This window comes from Python bivittatus, unplaced genomic scaffold (genome assembly GCF_059951505.1).
Source record: "Python bivittatus isolate LINGU-HERP-01145 unplaced genomic scaffold, Pbiv_v1 ctg000020_np1212, whole genome shotgun sequence".
Classification (NCBI taxonomy): Eukaryota; Metazoa; Chordata; class Lepidosauria; order Squamata; family Pythonidae; genus Python; species Python bivittatus.
In genome coordinates this window covers 33,134,071-33,153,177 of record NW_028277030.1, presented here as the reverse complement: position 1 = coordinate 33,153,177, position 19,107 = coordinate 33,134,071, and the positions used below count along the sequence as shown (strand labels likewise).

The window sequence follows — 19,107 nt, the reverse complement described above, 5'->3', positions numbered from 1 at the left end:
GCACTTTATGCTAAGCCTTAATGTTCTATATGGTTGTGCCTTAGCATACTATGAGAACTTGGCCATTCTCGTTTGTAAACCATAAATTATACATTTGCATGAAATGTGAACCCACCCAGTTATGGTTTATTCAGCAAATTACAGTTAAGCACAGGTTGTGTGAACTAAGTCAAAGGTGCCTGTTGGCATTCTAGTTGCATCTCTTTGTTGCACTTCCCATCTTTATAATATATCTTGAGAAGAAAATAACATATTGAAGCATGCTGCAAGCTTACTTGCAATTAGTAAAATGCTGGGATAAAGACTTCTTCATCTTGGACCATAGGGGGTTCCTTCTCTGCAGTTCATACCAAGAGAAATGCCCAGAATCCTTTTCAGCTGAATTTATCATATGCTACAAATACAGCTGGCAAGATCACATCAGTGAATACAGTATAGTATTCATTTTACACATCCATTTTATCTGAGCCTAAGTCCTGCAGTAGTTTTTCCCTTTCATATTGTTCTTTAAAAAGCAAAGACTTGTTTAAGGGGTTTAGCACTGAGAGCTCAGTTTTTCCCTCTTTATTTTCTACAATACAAAAAGATTTTTTTTCTACCTTCAAAAGCACTGAAAGCATATCACTGGCTTGGCTGAATCACCTTGTGTGTTCACTCTGCCCTACTGAAGAACTGCAGAGAGAGAGTAATACAATCTTGCTGGGTAAGAGAAACAGACACCAATGAAATGCCATGCCATATTAGCCGGCTGGGTGACTGGGCCAGTCGCTCTGTCTCGGTCCCTGACATCAGGCCCAGGCAACAAGCTGGTCGGTCAATTCCTGTCACGACATTTGGTTGATCCAGAAAAAAAAAAAAGCAGACACTGCACATGCAGGAAAAACGCTAGGATGAAAAAATATATATTCTAGTCCAAAGGGAGACTGGAGTCAAAGCAGTTAGTGTTAGGCAAATCAGTTGCAAAACTAGAATCATATATTCATTTACACCTCCTTTTCAGCTTCTAATGATCCCAAATTTCTCCCACCAAACTCTTGCAGTGCTTCCAAGCAGGTCCTATCTCTCTGTTGCAAAGAGATATCTATTCATTTAGCATCTATGAACCTATACTGTTAACCAAACAAGTAGGATTTGCAACTAAAGATCAATGAATCGTATCAACCTTCCATAGCATTCTGCTGCATCTCTGACTCTATTTCTTTAGTCCATTTTCTTTTCCAGTTGATACACCACTTTCCATAGTGACCTCATTAAGCTTTTGCAGGGAGGGTTGCCCTTTAGGTCTTTTGTAGTTACATCTATAATCATGCTCAGAGAATCAAAGTTTCCCTGGGTGCATTGATCTCTTGTCTCCGTATGTTGACATTCTCCACAGGAACTTGCTAATGGAACATAGGTGTCTGGGGATGGGGGCAAATGACATAGTGGGTGTCATATTGTCACAACACAAAGTCCATCAGGGCACAAGTACAAAAGTCACAAGGTTTGCATCATGACAGCACTGCACATAAGTCATTTTTTTCATCACGTTTACCTGTAAATTTACCTACACGATAGAGGGAATGACAAGGACTTCCAACTTGGCACAATGGCATTGTATAAATTCAAAATGACATATTCTGGCAGGATTAGCTGTTACCTTCCACATACGACTGATTTATATGGTTTATAGAAATACAATATCCAACATAAGAAACAATTATCTTAGCCATATGAACATAAAGAAAAACAATGACACATTAAAAATGAAAAGACGCTGGCTAATTGTTCTCCATCATGGAGCATTTGCTTTCTGCTTATATTTTATTCCATTACAGCATGTTCCAAAATACATAAAAAGCTTCATGGAAGTGTCTGCCTGTGCTTTTAAAAACAATCTGCTAACAAATCACACTTGCTCTGCATGTAATTCACTTGAATTGTGTAGTGTCCAAAGCATTTGCATTAATCAGCGATAAGTGGGAGCATCAACACAATCACAGAAATTCATTCAGATCTTACAGAGCAACACCAAGGTAGCTTACTGAAACAATGCATAATGTCTATGATGTATTTTATATGGAAAAGATCCTAACTGCAGATTGGAGTAGCAGGGAAGAAATAATTTAACAGTCATAATTATTTTAATTACCTAGATCATGTGTTGAAGGTTGACTTGAATATACTGGAAACAAGTCCACTGTTCAAAACTGATTGGAATGAAATGAGACTCATGACAATACAATTTGGCTCTAGTCCTGCATCCAATAATTTGTGTTCACAGTCTCCGTGTTAACAGTCCCTAAGGACTGTAGTGATGGGGGAAGGGATATAGACAACTGTTCTCTTCTTTTTGCATAGTTGCCTGACGAAATGTACAACAGTCCTCCATGAAATGCATCTCTGAAGGAATGGCTGAAAGGGTTGCTTTGATTGTCGAAAGGGAGTTTAGTGCCCCATGTAAGAACTATGTTTTTAAAATCCTGAAACATCCCTCTTTAGTGCACTGGTCATCTTCAGATCATTCAATTTTGCCTTCCCCAACCTGGGCTCCCCAGTTATGTTAGATTAAACTCCCCAAATTCTCTCAATCCACAACCATGAAATAGGTTGACAGTAGGAATACAATTATTCCTATAATTACATCTCTGCTTCACCAACCATGATACAGTAATTTATTGGTTCTGAAAAGAGCTATCTGAATCAAGCACTTTGGGGCTATAGGCTTTGCACACTTAACCTGGGATTAACTCCAACTGAAGTCAGTGGGACATACCCTTGAAAAGGCATAGATAGAATGACAGCTTTTCTTACTCCAGTTCGCTTAAAAAAAAAAAATCTGACTCTATAGTAGAGCAAAAACTTCAGCACTGATTGAGAATGGAATGGAGCGTGGACCAAGTGAGAAAACTGCTAAGACGTAAAGTACAGCTCTATGAACTCTAGCACAAAAGTTAAACTGGTGAAATATTTATGGGCCATTCTGCTGCTGGAATAAAACAGTTGAAATAAAGAGCATGTATACTTGGAAGTCTTACAGGGTTCAGAGAGGGTCGTTCACAGCAAAGAAAAAAAAATACTAACTAGAAGGTACATGCATGGCATAAAGTCAACTTTTTTAAAAAAAAAAAAAATCCTAAAATCATTATTACACTATTCAGAAAACAAATACAGGTAGTCCTCAAGTTACGATGGTAATTGGGACTGGAATTTCCATTGCTAAACTATGCAGTTGTAAAGCACGATATCACGTGACTGCACCGCTTAGCGACGGCAATCCCGGCACCCCTTGTTGCCACTGTTAACCAAATCCCACCAGTTGTTAGGTGAGGACCCACCCTGATCCAAGCCACTCCTGGCTTGGTCCCTTCCAGCCCTGAACCCAAGTAAGGGACTTCCTCCTCTTGAACTCCCCCCACCGCCTACCTCCCCCCCATCTCTGCCCTTTTGGTTGCCTTGCACTCTGCCGCCTCTGCCGGCCTTGTTGCCTTGTGCTTCGCTTGCCCTGTCAGCCTGATGGCCCTGCTGTCTTGCCACCCTGCACTCTGTTTGCCCTACTGGCCTGCTGGCCTTGCAGTCCTGCCTTGCTGGCTGAAGGCCTTTCAAAGCATCGTGAGAACGGCCTGCACTAATTGGTGAACAGCGCGAGCAGCCTCAGGAAGAAGGCCTGGTGCAGCCAACAACTGCCTCGCATAGAGCCGGGCTGGGTGCACCTTGTCAACAGAAGACAATGAAGGTCAGTTGGTGCCAGCAGGGCCAGCAGAGCGCAGGCCGGGGGGGGGGGGCGACTGGGGCTTTGTGCTGTGGTGCTGGGATGGCTGGCCATGGTGCAGGGCTTGAGGCAGCACTCCTTGGTGGTGGCAGCAGTAAAGTAGAGGCCTCAGGCTGGTGGCAGTTGGACGAGACTGCTGAAGACCCTGGGCCTCTACTTCAGTCCCGGCGCTGCCACTGCTGCCAATGAGTGCCAAAAGTTCAGAGATGGGGGGGAGATAAGCTAGTGGTGGGAGTTGAAGTGCCCCTGCAGTCAAAATGTGGACGGGCTGCCACCCTAATTTTGATCACGTGACCACAGGGCACTGCGACGGCTGTAACTTTGGGGACCGAGGTACCATTCATTCAGCGCTGCCATAACTTCAAATGGTCGTTGAACGAATGGTCGTAACTCGAGGACTACCTGTGGACCAGGCACTTTTATATTGTACAATAGCAGGAATTGATTTTCTATGGCTTCATCATACAATCCTGCTTACCATGAAAGGCCCAGCTGTGCCTGATAGACCACTCTCCTCTATCACTCCCAAATCTGCCATGAGGTCAATAAGAATAGACCTGTAGGGCCAGGGCTACCTATGTTATGCCTGGCCACATGACCTGTTGTTGAATTAAACAGTGATAACACTGTAATCTTTTAACATACCAACATACCTTTCTGCCTTACAGCTTGCCTTTGGTGCCACTGTCTGTAAACAGCACTTACATATAGGCACAAGATGTCCTGGGTGATGTCTATTTGCTTTATATAGTTGCATCAAACCTAATGTTGCAAGGGGACAGAGTTATAATAGGAATTATAAGCCACTTGAGTAGAAGGCTAAAAAGTCCTAAAAGCAACTCTGCTGTCTGCTAACCAAAAGTACAAGAGAGACACTGCTTTTATAGGAATAATTTATTCTTTTTAAGCAGTTGAAATTGTATCAGGTGTTCATTTATGAACTCATTGTGCATACTCAATTTGATTCACTGGACAGGTATGATCAGCATCATTCTCATTTTATGAATGCAAACTTTTGTACTTCAGACACTGGATCAATCCTTTCCCAGCTGCTTCTTTGAAAGACTTCATGGAACAAATAGGATTTGTATAAAACAAAACGCCTTCAGTGTAATCATTCAGTCCAATTTCCATTTACTTGTAATGCATGGTGTAAAAACTTGCTGGCTATTCATTTAACCAACTTAGTGTTGAAAAATTAATGATGCCACAGGCCTGATTTGGAATCTTTGCATGAAAAAAATGAAAGGCACTGAGCAGGAAATCAATTTAGAAGTATCCCATATGTTGCCAGAAGAATCAATCATATGGGTATGATTATGTAGGCCTCACATAAAGGAAATGAAGTGAAATGGCTAGTAATTAAGTGCAGATTATGGCCCTGGAAATACTCAACTGTGCTTAAACTTTGAATTCAAGAACACAATTATGCTAGTATTGTAGAATTTAAGATTTATATATGTGAAAGAGTAGAAATATAAATAGTACTTGTCAACATTTCCTCCAATCTGCTTAATAACAGACTAGATTCAGTTGCATAATTTTACACAATTCTAATACTTTCACTCTACCTTCCACAATTCCACTCTCAAATTTGCTCCGGAGTTCTGAGGGACACACTGGAGCAGATCTGGGGCACAGTACTGCAGAGGAGAGAAATGGGAAATGTCACTGCAGTAATAGAAATGTCCTTGCTTAATAGGATGGAAGCCAGCATTCTCTGCATCAAATTACTTGCAAACTCTTTGAGGTATAGGAAGATAATTAGCAGGCAGAGGAAGGATGTTTTCTGGAACCCTCATGAGACATTAATGAAATGAAATAGTTACACTGACTTTGTACAGAATTTAAAGATACTACCCAGTTAAACAGGTAAAATAGAACTGGAAGGTTTAGCTTATTCATTATAAACGTTTATAAAAATGCTGTCTCAAACAAAATGTTGAAATACTCAGGAAACTGTATTTCATCATTTGTTCCTTGAAGTGTGCAGCAAGACAGAGCTCAGTTTATCTAAACGTACTTTCTTCTTCTTTTATTTGTGTATGGAATAGTATGTGAGTTAATTCAGAGCATTTTAAACTGAATTAGAGATGCCTCTATAGATACATATCCAGTCTTTTTCTGACAGAGGTTATACTTCACTCTTGAAATATTTGGGGTTTTTTTCCAAATAGTCATTTACACCTAGTTAGGCATACAATTCAGCTTCCCACCTCCTTACCATGTTAAAACTAGAAAAGCCTGACAAAAGAAAAGGATGAGAAGGAAGCAGAGTTTCCTGCAGACAGTGTCAAATGCAGGACTGGATCAGGATTAAAAAGAACCTGAGGGATGTGATAACTAAAATTAGCGCAATAAAACTTAGTAAGTTCCACTGCATTCTAACATGCATTTTATTTATTTATTTATTTATTTATTTATTTAATCAAGGAGAAAGGTTGTGAGTAAACCATATTGATCGGTAAGGAAATCTAAAATCTAAACAGTAAACAAGCAAACTTATTACTCAATGCTGTCATGGCTTGGTCCTAAACTCTGAGATTGCAGAGAAATATATAAACTATAATCATCTTAGAAAAGGTCGTTTGAAGTTTTAAATTTCACATTCACCAGTTTTAATAGATATCCTGTCATATCTATCTGCTTTAAAAAATAACATGTGTATCTAAACATTTCACAACTGTGATATCAATTTAAAAAGTGTTTCATTATTAAAAAAAACCACAGTGAATGTAAATTAATATTTTGATTTTCACTCCTGATACCTTTTATTATAGGAATTACTGGCTTCCTTTGGAAATCATAAATTATAACCTTGGCATCTTGCTAAAAAGTGAGTATTTTAATCAAATATTTTCTACAGCCCTTCTCTGAAATTAAATTATGTGCTTTAAATAGCTCCTTCCAGCATCAAGGTCAAATCTGCCCTGAATTATCATCAGTAAAGATCTTGGACCTAGTACCCTTTATGCACTGTATATTCTTTTCCCATCTCCATATGCTAAAATTAGAGTAAGGTTCCCATCCCATCTCCCTGTTCTCTCCTTCCTTCCACGAAGCTGTCGAGCCTTGGGGACAGCAAAAGAAGAATGCGAGAAGTCTAGAAAGATTTCTCACATCTCTACTGTTCCACTGCACTGCAGGCATACACATTAGAGAAGGTCCCAGGGAGCAGAGGGTGAAGCATACCAAAAATCCTCATACATCAATGCCGCAGGTGCAACACTCCAACCCTAACATCAGTTTTTTTGAGTTAGTATGTTATATAAAGTAGTCAGTTTTGTAGGAAATCCTATGACTAAAATAAATGCACCCTTTTAGTGATCTGTTATTTGAAAGCTTAAGAGCCGAATAGCAGAATTCATGCTGAAAGATTTAAAACTATTGTGGCTGAATATTTAGCATGAGCTTAGAGGAAAGCATATTGGTTCAAAACCTCCCTTAGTCACTAGGGCTGAGCTCCTGAGTCTCCTTCTAGCCAAACTGCACCTGGGTAAAGATAAAAAGAGAAGCAAAGTCCTTCAAGGGAGATAGAATGAAAAACAGATTTAAGAATTAAATTTTCCACCTTTTAAAAAATTGGGATTAATCAATTTCTGTGACACTCTTTTGGAAATATGCAAACCCAAATTTGGGCAGTTTGTTTATGAGTACCTACACAATGAAGTCCACAAAATTCCGTGTTTAAAAACTAAAAGACCTTAACGATACTGTAAATGGGAGAATGCACAGGCATTCCTAATCACAATGATCCCAAGAGAATGATCCATATTTCAGGGCATTATAAGACAGATTCTGCCCTTTCATGCTTGCACTGTAACATAACTTGCAAAATATGTAAGGGGCAGAGTTTGTATTGCAACAATGCAATACATATTATCACTTCCTAGTTAGGTTGTTACCCCACCCCACCCCACCCCAAAGCCAGCAAGCCTCTTCCCCCATGCTCAGGGCAAGCTGCTTATGAACCTGAGGGGACTTTCAAAACCAGTCCATGGCTGGAGACATACTAAGTCATGTTAAGTAAGGGTTGGATTTCATCCTCAGTATGCTGGATCTGTAAAACAGTGGAAGAGATACCAAGTGATCCCTTTTTGGTTTAGCATTAATAAATATTTTAATAGAGCATTGGGAAGAAAAGTAAGATTCAAAGCTTTTAATGTAATGTTTAACCATATATCCAAAATATGGAATTTAACAACCTATGAAAAACTGAATTTATCAGGCATGGACTACTGCAAAAAAAAATTTAAAAATGGTTTTCTTTCTGTGGACAGACTCTCTCATGCCAGTTTTAAAACATGGATTGATGGAGCACATTTACACTCTGCCTATGAACTTGTCCTATATTGACATAAAGTCAGATTTAATACTTCTGTGTGTGATCAAGGTTTAATTTACATACACACATATACATATATGAATCTTCTGTCTTTCTATAATTTTTTGTTTGGGCTTTGTTGTAGTTTTTTCTTTATTGTAAGAAATAAAAATTAATAAAAACAGAATGTACTAAGTCATAATATGAATTGCTTGGTTCTGGCTTACCATGATATGTAAACCTAATCATTACAATGTGCGCACCAGTTTAGGTCTTAGTATGGTCTGTGAACCAAAGCAATTGTGACTTAGCCAACCAACCATGATTACTCAAAGTATGGCTCAGCACGGCATGTGAGCCCAATCAATGACTGGATATGAATGGTCAGCTGTGCTACTGATAATTTGAAAAATTAATTGGGGCAGCACTTTGGAAGGCAGCTGATCGAATTAAATAAAGATGAATTAACTGAAAATATTTCAGTTCCAGATGCCTACAAGTATGAAGGTTGATACTTTCTTTCTCAAAATGGGCTACTTAGTAAGCAATGACTCAACAAAGGATTTAAGAAGAAAAAGGATATGACCTCTGTATATAATGAACTTGACTAGTGAATTATTAACTATAATAAAACCGCTCTCATTTACAATCCAGTGCACTACCAGTGCAAAATGGAAATCAGCTGGCTTAAAAACTACTCATTTTTTTATTTGAACCACAGAAGAAGAAATTCTTATTAAAAGATTCTGGACAAAAAAGCGAAGCCTTTCAATACATTTCAAGTAAGTTGCAGTTGGTTTACCTTGATAAGTACTGATCTGCAGATAACAATAGTAATCTTATGCAAACAAAAATCTCCCTTATTGAAATTTTATAGTATGTTCATTCCTGCCAATTTGTAAAGATTTGAATATGTAGGTTACAGTGCAAAACTGTGTTTAAAAAACACCAGTGTATGTTAAGACTAAAACTGATTATATATTTCTAATCAATCTTGTCCAAAAAAGTTGCATGTTAAAAAAAAGCAAAACCAGAACTGAATAGATGCATTGGTGCTTCTTTTTTACTTTCCTTTTTTCCCCCAATATATACAAATGGGAGAAATGTTACTTGTTTCAAGCCTTAGGTTTTGCTTCTGTTAAATCATCCACTATTGTTGCAACTTCCTGAGGCTGCACAATGCCATGTCTTCAATAAAGATTCTACTGAACTTAACAAAAACAACAAAAAAATTAGGACCTGGATGATTGCCTATTGCTTTTTCATACAAGTATTGTTTTTGCCTATTAAACTTCCTAAATGGCATACTGATCCCTTCCCACCTTGTCTTCCTGTGGCCTCTAAGTACTACTTGCATCCAGGAGCAAGAAAACCAAGCAGAAGCGGCCTAGAAGAATCTTCTTTCAAAAATTTGTATGTATAAAGAAAGCACTGCCATAATTGAAATTCCTTTAAAAATTGGTTGTTTCCACCATTTTACACAGATCCAACATACTTCTAGATTGGAAAGGGGTGCAAATATGGTTCTACAATTAAATCTGTTTTAGCAGCTTTTCACTGGCTGGTTTACATGAGTGCCAAGAGATGAATTCTTTCCTACATGAAGTACAGCAAGGAAGTCTTTGAACAGCTAGTCAACACTTTAGGTGGAACACAATTCCCCACAGTGGCGCATGCATGCATGAATTAAAGACACGTCTGACAATCGTCTCCTATTTGCTTCTACACCCTCAAAGGAGGTGTTATGTACTGGTGCCTTTCCACCTTGGATTAGCTTCCACTACTTATATTGCCTCTGGAGCCCAACCATCGTTACCACCCAAGACTGGAGAGCTTGCGCCTGCCTTCATCCACGCTTCAGTAAAAGCCCTATGCTGTTGACATCGATAAAGGGGGTCAGAGCAGAGAGACAAATTGCATGCTAGGCAGTGATCCCAATACCAGGTCAGCTCTCACAATGTTAGAGGACTCCCTGGCTCCCCAATTTTCTCTTTCTCGGGGAGGATAAGCACAAATGGGAGGAGGAGACCTTTAGAATCAAATGGGGCTTTGAGCAGTTCTGTGTCAAAGGTGCCTTTAAGTCCCCCATCGGCTTCCACCTCACCATTCTGAGACAGGTTAAAGCTCAACATCCCAGTCCGGTTGACACAATAGATGGTGCTGCCCAATGCAGCACAGCGAAATGGTTGCACTGGGCTGCCAGTGGGGCGGAAGGACGCGCACTGACGCCAGTGCTTGGCCACCGTGTTGTACTGGAAGACTTCCACGCCGCCCCCCTGCCCTTGCTCCCCGCGACTGCTGCTCACATCAAAGCGGTAAATGAAGCTCTTGTAGGCCACCATGTCAGCAGACCGCCGCCGGCTGCTGTTGTAAGGACACTCCTGCCACTCATCCCGCTTGGGGTCATACTTGAGGAGACGGTAGAAAAGGGACCCCCCTGACACATAGATCTCCCCATTGCAGGTGGTAGCCTCGTGAGCCACAGCAAAAGCACCCTTGGGCAAAGGGGCCACTGGGCTCCACCGATCTGCCCGCGGGTCATACTTCTCAACTGTAAAGAGGCATTCCCCCCCTACTGCGTAGAGGTAACCGTCCAGGGCCAGGAGCTTCAGCTGAGAGCGAGGCTGCCCCATTGGTTTCACCTGGCTCCAGGTATCAGTCAAGGGGTTGTAGCAGAAAACCTTGTCCGACAGCTTGGGCCGCTGGTCTCCAGGGCTGGTGCAGAGTCCACCTGCTAAGAAAAGGTAGTTGTACAGGACGCACATGGCGCACCCCTTGGCGTTGGCCTCCTCGGGTAAGCGGGTGAGAACCCGCCACTCCTGGGCCCCCTCCTGGTAGCTGTAAAGCAGGGAGCTGCTCTCCTCCAAGGACACCACGGAAGAAGGGCTCTGCGGGCGGCTGCTCTCACGGCTCTGCGGGCGGCTCCCCGCGCTGAGCCTCTCGAAGGCGTCGCTCACCTCGGCCACCAGCAGGCAGGCCTTGCCGGCCTCCAGGCGGCGCTGCAGGATGAGGTCCCGCTCGGCTCCGCTGAGGCGGCCGTAGACGGAGGGCTCGCGCAACACCTGCAGGTAGTGGTCGCTCATGAAGCGGTAGGCGGCCTCCCGCAGCTCCGCCAGCCGCTGCTTCTTGGCCAGGCAGAGGAGCTGGTAGCAGTTCTCGAGGCTGAGCTGGGCCCGCATGGCCTCGGCAGCGCAGTGCAGAGCGCATGGCATCTGGAGCACGCGGGCGCCGCTCACCACCTCAGCCAGGTTATCGTGCCGCACCTCTCCCATGCGCGCCGTGTAGACGTATTCCAGCAGCAGGCGCAGCGCTCCGTAGCTCACCCCCTTCACGCGCAGGATGTCCCGCGAGGAGCGCGCGCGGAAATAGTCGCTCTTGGCCGCCAGCACCGCCTTGTGCGCCCGGATCCGCCGCCCGGACACCTCGATCACCAAGTCCGGCTCCTCGGCTGGCACCTGCGACGGAAAAGGCTCCGGCTGCTGCAGGGGCGGCTCGCCGACTGGGGCAGGAGCACTGAAGGAGCCAGGCGGTGGCTGGGGTCTGCCGCGACTCCCCCCGCCGCCCTCCTCCTCTTCCTCCGACTCGGGGGCCGCGCTGTTGATGTCCCACTGGTTCTTCACTACGCGGCGGCTGCTGCTGCTGCTAGACGAGGAGGAGGAAGGGGAGGTTGCGTCGACCTCCGGATGCGCAGCTCGGTCGCCGCCGCCGCCGCCGCCGCCGGCGGACGAGCTGAAGCACAGCGCCGAGCTGAAGCCGCAGGGCGCCTGCAGGGGAGGCTGCGCGTTTGGCCCGCCGCCGTCCGCTTCCTCTGTCGCAGCGCTCGGCTCCATCGCGACGGGCTGCTCGCCGCTGCTCCCCGCAGCCTCTCCCTCGCAAGCAGCTTCTTCCGGAGACGCTACCTGCTGCGGCGGCTCAGTCTCCGGGCAGCGCTTCTTCACCTCGTTGACGCTCCCGTTCTCACCTGGGGAAAGGACACAAGACAGAGCTGAGCCACCCAGCGGCCCTCCCGCGGGGCCCCCGTTCCCTCCCGCTGCCCCTCCTCTGGTCTGGGGAGGTTCACTTCTTGGCTCGGCGCTCGCTCCGATTTCGCACTAGTTTCCCGCCCGTCGGACTTATCTAGAAGCAAGGCGTGGCGGCGGCAGCCCAGCCGCTCGCCGCTGAACTTTTGACTGTCAAGGGTACAGAACCAAACTGTTCGGGCTGCCTGGTCCCACTGTTTGATCAGGCGGGGCTTCTCTGGGTGGCACCGTAAAGATTAAAGTTCAGGGGAATATCTCCGTGCCAAGAGAGGCGGGCCTGAACGGTGCTGGGACTGCCTCTCGATCTCCGCCCCCTCCCCTTTCCCCTCATAATTTTCTGATATTTTCTTGACCCTTTCATTTTATCAATGAAAATGTTATCTAACCAAAAAGGGGGGTGGGGGAATCATTGGGTTTCTGCCATGCCAACATTTCCTTTGGCTTTAAACCAACTCCTTGCTCATGATTCCATCTCCTCTGTTAGCACTGGACACGCCATGCCATGGTAACTTTAACTCTGCCCCTAGAGAAATAACTGTGACCTCCAGAGATCATGCAAATCTATGAAATCGTCAAATGGATGTATAATTAGCTTAGCTGAATATATTATATACATATATGAAATTTTATTCAACAAAGCTAAATCACTAATAAACCAACTGAGGTTTCTTCTGACCTCTATTTTATCAGGTATTTGCTTACCTGTATTTCAGGCCTAGATAAAGAGTTAAAAGCTTGATCATTAGAAAAAAATGGGACTAGCAGACTAACCATACACCACCTCCTTTTTGGTACACACCCATTGGTCAAAAAATCCTGTTATGCAGAGGTAACTTGAATTCACTATTCACTACTGAAGGATTCACTGGGTTAGCCTGTGGGGACATGACCTCTCCAGAGAACTAGATTCTACAGAATTCATTTTCTGTGTCAGTGGGGTTATACAATGTTTGCACTAAAAAGGCTGAAGCATGATGTTCTAAGGTTGGAAAAATGCAAAGCAAACGGGCAGGTGCATGTATGCACATGCGCAGACAGCCAGGGGCTGTGCAAGCTTGGAAAAAGCCACGACTGCCTTATTGAAGAAGACATGCTTTCTACATGCTGTTGGGCATTCCAAAGCAGCTCTTCGGAAGAATTTGTACAGCTCCAGTAATTTGCACAGAATTAGAAGGATGTGAATTCTACTTGATAGCTTGGTCAATGAAAGGGTGCTATGTGTGTGCTTCAGTGCTTAACCAAATCAACAATATATGGATGGCCTTTTTAGCATGGTGTTGTAAAGGTATTCATTATTTCAATTCATACCCTACCGCTCCATCCGTGAGCTGCTTAAGTTAGCTATCAAGAGAAAATAATAATTTAAAATGGTTAAATCCACGTTTAGACAGCAACTAAAAACAGTAGCCAGTATAGTTCAAATAAATGGAAAAAGAAGGCCCTCGCTCCTTTTATAAACTTGGAGAAAGTGGGAGCTAACAGCAACTTTAAAAAAAACTGCCAAGGACCAATCACATTAATTTATGTACATTAAACAGCTAGAACTTGAGATTGCAGCAAACCAATTATGTAATTGTTTTCCACAAAGCCAAACTTCATCAAAGCATCAAATTTAGCATCAAATCGTGTACTCGTTTTCAACTCCATGGGATTTATGGTGTCCAACAGCTCCAAGCATTTTCCAAAGCTGAAGTATGATTGAAGTATCCATTAAGTAAGACCCGATTTAGGTGTGTTTTAACTTTTATAGTTTGCAACAGTCTTAAGTCTATAAGAGAAGTCTAGTCCATACATATAAATAACCTGTTACAGTACTAAATGACTTAGCACTGTAATTAATTTAGCAATTTATTTACTTGTGATTCAGGGTTTTTCTATTATTAATCAAGATTGGATGCATGGATAAGAAGGGCTTCTGGCAAGAGATGGGCTGCATCTCATAAAGTCTGGGAAGAATGGCTCTGGAAGACATCTTGCTAAGGTCACCTGGAGGTCTTTAAACTAAATCTGGAGGGAGAGGGAGACCATTACCTAGAGCACACCCGAAACAGAAGACCAAAGGCAGTTAACCTTACATCAAGGAAGGAAGTGATAAGAGGGGTACTCAAGAATACACCAGGAGATACTGCAGGGAAATTTAAGGAGGACATTACTAAAAGGCTCAGATGCTTATGCATGCTCATACAATGCGCAGAGTACGGACAACAAACAAGAAGAACGTAAAGTCCCAGTACAGGAGGGTAAACATGATATTGTAGGTATAACTGCAACTTGGTGGGACGGATTTCATGACTGGCAACAGTACTGGAAAGATACATTTTGTTCAAAAGAAACTGGCCCAACAAAAGGGACGGTGGAGTCGCATTATATGTAAAGGATTACTACATCTGTATGGAAATTCATGACTCAAAGGATAAAAATCCTGCTGAAAGTTTCTGGCGGAATATTAAGGGAAAAAGAAACAAAAAAGATCCTGTTGTGGGTATGTACTACAGGCCACCCAACCAAGCAGAAGATAAAAAGTTTTCACAAACCAGATGGCCAAGATACCAGGACAGCACTATAATGATGGGGGTTTCAACTACCCTGACATCAACTTGGAATCAAACTCTGTGGCAAGCAGGAGATCCATCAGGTTCTTGACGTGCCTTGCTGACAACTCCATCATCCAAAAGGTGGAGAAGGGAACTAGAGGACTGACTTTATTGGACTTAATAACAAGGAAGAAGTAACTGAATAAACAGAATTGGCAAAGACCTTGGGAGAGAGTGACCATGTCATCCTAGAATTCACCATATTGCAGGCATGGAGAACTGAAGGTAGGCATATTAGTGTTCTGGCCTTCAACAAGCTAAGAGAAAAAGTAGAAAGAACTCCATGGATGGAAATCCTGAAAGGAAAAACAATCCAGTAGAGTTGGGATATTCTGAAAAAAAAATAGATAATTAAGGCCCAAACACAATCAATACCAAAGAGGAAAAAAAGTGGGAGACACATGATGAGAATGATGTGGTTTCATCAAGAGCTCTCTGATAAATTGAAAAACAAAAAGGACAAGTTTTTAAAAAATGGAAAGAGGGGCATATAACAAAAGCAGAATATCAGGAAATGCAAGGATGGAGGTCAGGAAGGCTAAGGCTCAGCATGAGCTAAGGCTTGCTATGAATGCCAAAAATAACAAAAAAGGGTTATCTGGGTATGTTCGGAAGAAGAAGAAAGTCAAGGAAACAATCGGCCTGCTGGTTGGAGAAGATGACGTGATGCTGACGGGCAACAGGCAATAGTTAAGGCTAAACTGCTTAATTCCTACCTTGTATTTGTCTTTTCACAAAAGGAAGAAACAGTCCAACTTGTCAGAAGCATCACTGTGAGGATTAGAAGAGAAATGCAGATCAAAATAGATGAGAGAACAACCTAGTTGCTCTGAATGAATTCAAGTCTCTGGACCAGGTGGAACTGGCAGATGCCATCGCAGAGCCCCTGACTGAAATCTTTGAGAAATCCTGGGGAACAGGAGAAATGCCAGAAGGCTGGAGAAGAGCCAAAGTTGTTCCAATATTTTAAAGATAACTACAGACCAATCAGCTTGACATCACTACCTGAGAAAATCCTAGAAAAAACATCCAAGCAGTGTGTTTGCAAGCACTTAGAAGTGCACAGGGTGATTACCAGAAACCAGCATGGATTTGTTAAAAACAGTTGTAACAAACAAATCTTATTGCATTCTTTGAAAATGTGACTAGATTAGTGGACCAAAGGAATGCTGTGGATGTAGTATACTTAGTACAGTATGTATACTACAGTAAGGCATTTGATAAATTAGAGTACAGCCTCCTTCTCAATAAACTGGAACAATGTGGGATGGATGGTTCCACTAACAACTGTAGCCAACATGCGGTCCTTAATGGGTCTATTTTCACATGGAGAGAAGTATGCAGTGCTGTACCACAGGGTTCAGTTCCTGCCCCAGTAATCTTCAACATCTTCATAAATGACCTAGATGACAGAATAGAAGGGATATTCATAAAATCTGCTGATGACACAAAGCTGGGGGGAATTGCTAATACCCCAGAAGATAGGCTCAAGATTCAAAAGGATCTTGATAGACTTGAACACTGGGCCCTATCCAACAAGATGCTGTTCGATGATGAGAAATGTTAGGTTCTGCACTTAGGCAGGAAAAACCAGACGCACAGGTACAAGATAGATGCTACCTGGCTTAACAGTAGTACTTGAGAGAAGAATCTGGGTGTCTTGGTAAACAACAGATTAAGCATGAGCCAACAATGTGCCATAGCTGCCAAAACAGTTTTTGACTGCATCAACAGAGGTAGTGGCAAGATGATAGGAAGTGATAGTGCCGCACCGAGTTGCACTGGTCACCACATCTGGAATACTGCCTCCAGTTCTAGTCACTACAATACAAAAAGGACACTGAGGAACTGGAAAGAGTGCAGAAAAGAGCAGCAAAGATGGTAAGGGGCTTCGAGGCTAAATCATACAAAGAACGGCTAAAGGAACTTTGTATGTTTAGCCTAAAGAAGAGAAGGCTAAGGGAAGACATGATAGCAGTCTTCTTCTGTATGGGAAGAAGTTGTGGATTTATTCTCCAGAGCACCTGAAGGTAAGACAAGAACCAATGGGTTCTTTACTGTGAAAGATCTAAACTGTAAAAATCCAAAAATCCAATGGGTTCTTTATAGTGAAAAATCCAAACTTTAAATAAGGATCCAAACGTCCTGAATATGGGAGCTATTAAGCAGTGGAATAGCCTGTCTCCTGAAGTCATGGGTGCTCCATCCCTGGAGGTTTTCAAGAAAAGATTGGACAGCCATTTGTCCAGAATGGTATGAGGATTCCTGCACAGGGCAGGGGCGTGAATTAGAAGACCTCCAAGGTCCCTTCCAACCCTATGATTCCAAGACATTGATTAAATATTCCTCCTCAGGGAGGAGCTCTAAAGATACAAGACCCGTATTTCACCAGTGTAATAATAATTGCAAAGTGCAGCTTTTACAATTGCAAAATGTAACAGAAAAAATAATCTAGTGAGACATGGCAATAGCATATTTATTTGAGGGATTTACTTCTAGCCTAATCCTACAAAAACTTATTCACACTTAAATCCCATTGCATTTAACATGGCTTGCTCACTAATGTGTCCAAGTTTTGCTGTCTTCAGTCACTTAAATCTGTTAACTAATGGCAGCCCAAGTAATAAGCCATTTTATAGGGGATTTTTTTGTTTTTTGCTTATATTACCTGAATTTCTTGTGATGGATGGCATGCTTCGTATTCCTTCTTCAAAGTGTTTGAGAATGTGGTCTTTTGTATTATTATGATTATGTTTGTCTGCCAGTGGGTGTCAAATGTAGGCATTCCAAAACTGTTTCAGTGGAATTAATTAGCTGCAATACTGTAAAATTCTTTCAGGACATTTTGTTGTGACTGCAAGACTTCCTTCAGCTTCAAAGAGTTCTGTTGTTTCTTAGGGGGTCATTGGCTACCTTTTCACCACCTATATAATTAAAAAAAAAAGTTTTGATTATCATTCACTTTCAGAATGAAACAAACACTATGGTACATGCTTTGTCTGGAATAATTCCTACAAAGGAAACTTTCATTATAGCTCTGTTCCTTTTAATAGTGGGTTTTGTACCCCATAAACTAAACACATTGTTTTTCCCCAGAGTTCCTTTGACCTGATGTAAGTCCCAAAATGGCAGGTCGTTATCCTGTTTTTTACCGGAATGAAAGATTATAACATTTCTGTCCACTAATCAGGAAAACTCATCTAGATGTAACACCATGCAATTAGTCTAGCACAAGAAATAATGATCCAGGATGGGAATTTATGTTTTACCCACATCAAAAGTTTCATCCAGCCTATTTAATGTAATGAAGATGAAAAACACGTTCATTCTACAATGCATCTGAAATGAAATTCACTTCCTGGATCACAGCATAAAACTGCAACCCTCAACATACTTTCTCTTAAGCTACCTGACCTCCTAAAACTACTATGACAAAAGCAGTTAGGGAGAGGGGCTTTTCTGTTTTTTTTTTCCCCCCACAGGGGAAACCTGGGAAAAATAAGTAGTCAAGAAGCTTGCCCTAAATCACTTTCAATATTAAGTAGTGTCCACATCAACGTTTTTTAAACTGTTCCTCCTACATATTGGGGTACAGAACTTATAATTTCCAACTACTACTGTTGTTTACTATGATGTTTGGAACCAATCATGTGATACTATCTTGTCCCAAAAGAGCGATGAATTTGACATTAAGATATCTAAAATTAAGATTACTCTTAAAAGCATTTATGCTGATGCTAGACTGTCAATGGTATTCCAAGCATGCATTTGCATGAACAGTATACCTTGGCATTTGTGCCATAAGAATCAAAAGCTATTTAGATGGTTTACAGTTCTGAATATTTCAAAGTGTGATAGTTAACACTCTTTACCATGATTCTAACCACTTCCTTAAGTATTTATACTTGTAGGTTTTATTAGTGCACAATGATGATTATATGCCATCAATCGTGCGGATTCTTAGTAACCACATAGATAGATTTTCTCCAGGAGGATCTCTCCCAACCTGGTCCTTCAGGTCCAATGGTGCACCCATCTTACTAGGGCATCCTAGTAACTTTATAGTAACAACCACCAATTTCATTTACATTTTTAATTTCCTCATTAAAATGTTTTAGAAATGCTGCAAAATATGCAGGTCAGTTTTCTATCATCAGCACAAATTTCACATTAAGCCAGTTTGGTAAATCAGCAATTCCTTTTTTAAGATTTCCTTATTGACTTACTAACCAGAAAGAAATTGGTTTACTTCATAAAGTAAGCAATTCACATTGCGCAAGTTTTTTTTTTAACTTTTAAAACTTTATTTGAAAATAGACTGCACATAATGGAAAATGCTGTTCCCAAAGACTTTTTAGCAAAGATGTATAAGTACAAGAAAAAACATTAAGCAAAATTTATGAAAGATTCCCTTTAAAA

General features: G+C 42.0%; 1 protein-coding gene across 2 annotated transcripts in view; it reads right to left on the bottom strand.

The window, feature by feature from the left end:
• Window positions 1-1,764: 1,764 nt before the first annotated feature.
• Window positions 1,765-19,107, bottom strand: part of KBTBD11 (kelch repeat and BTB domain containing 11) — a 29,745-nt gene continuing 12,402 nt past the window's right edge. The window contains exons 2-3 of one of the 2 annotated variants that reach the window (XM_088136821.1): window positions 17,357-17,612; window positions 1,765-12,036 (exon numbers count right to left, since the gene is read on the bottom strand). In XM_088136821.1, coding sequence (XP_087992947.1) covers window positions 10,028-12,036; window positions 17,357-17,381 — 2,034 coding nt within the window. In that variant the 5' untranslated portion in view covers window positions 17,382-17,612 and the 3' untranslated portion in view covers window positions 1,765-10,027. Of the gene's footprint in view, window positions 12,037-12,135; window positions 12,306-17,356; window positions 17,613-19,107 lie in introns of those variants that run through there. The other variant, XM_088136823.1, reaches the window with a different exon arrangement.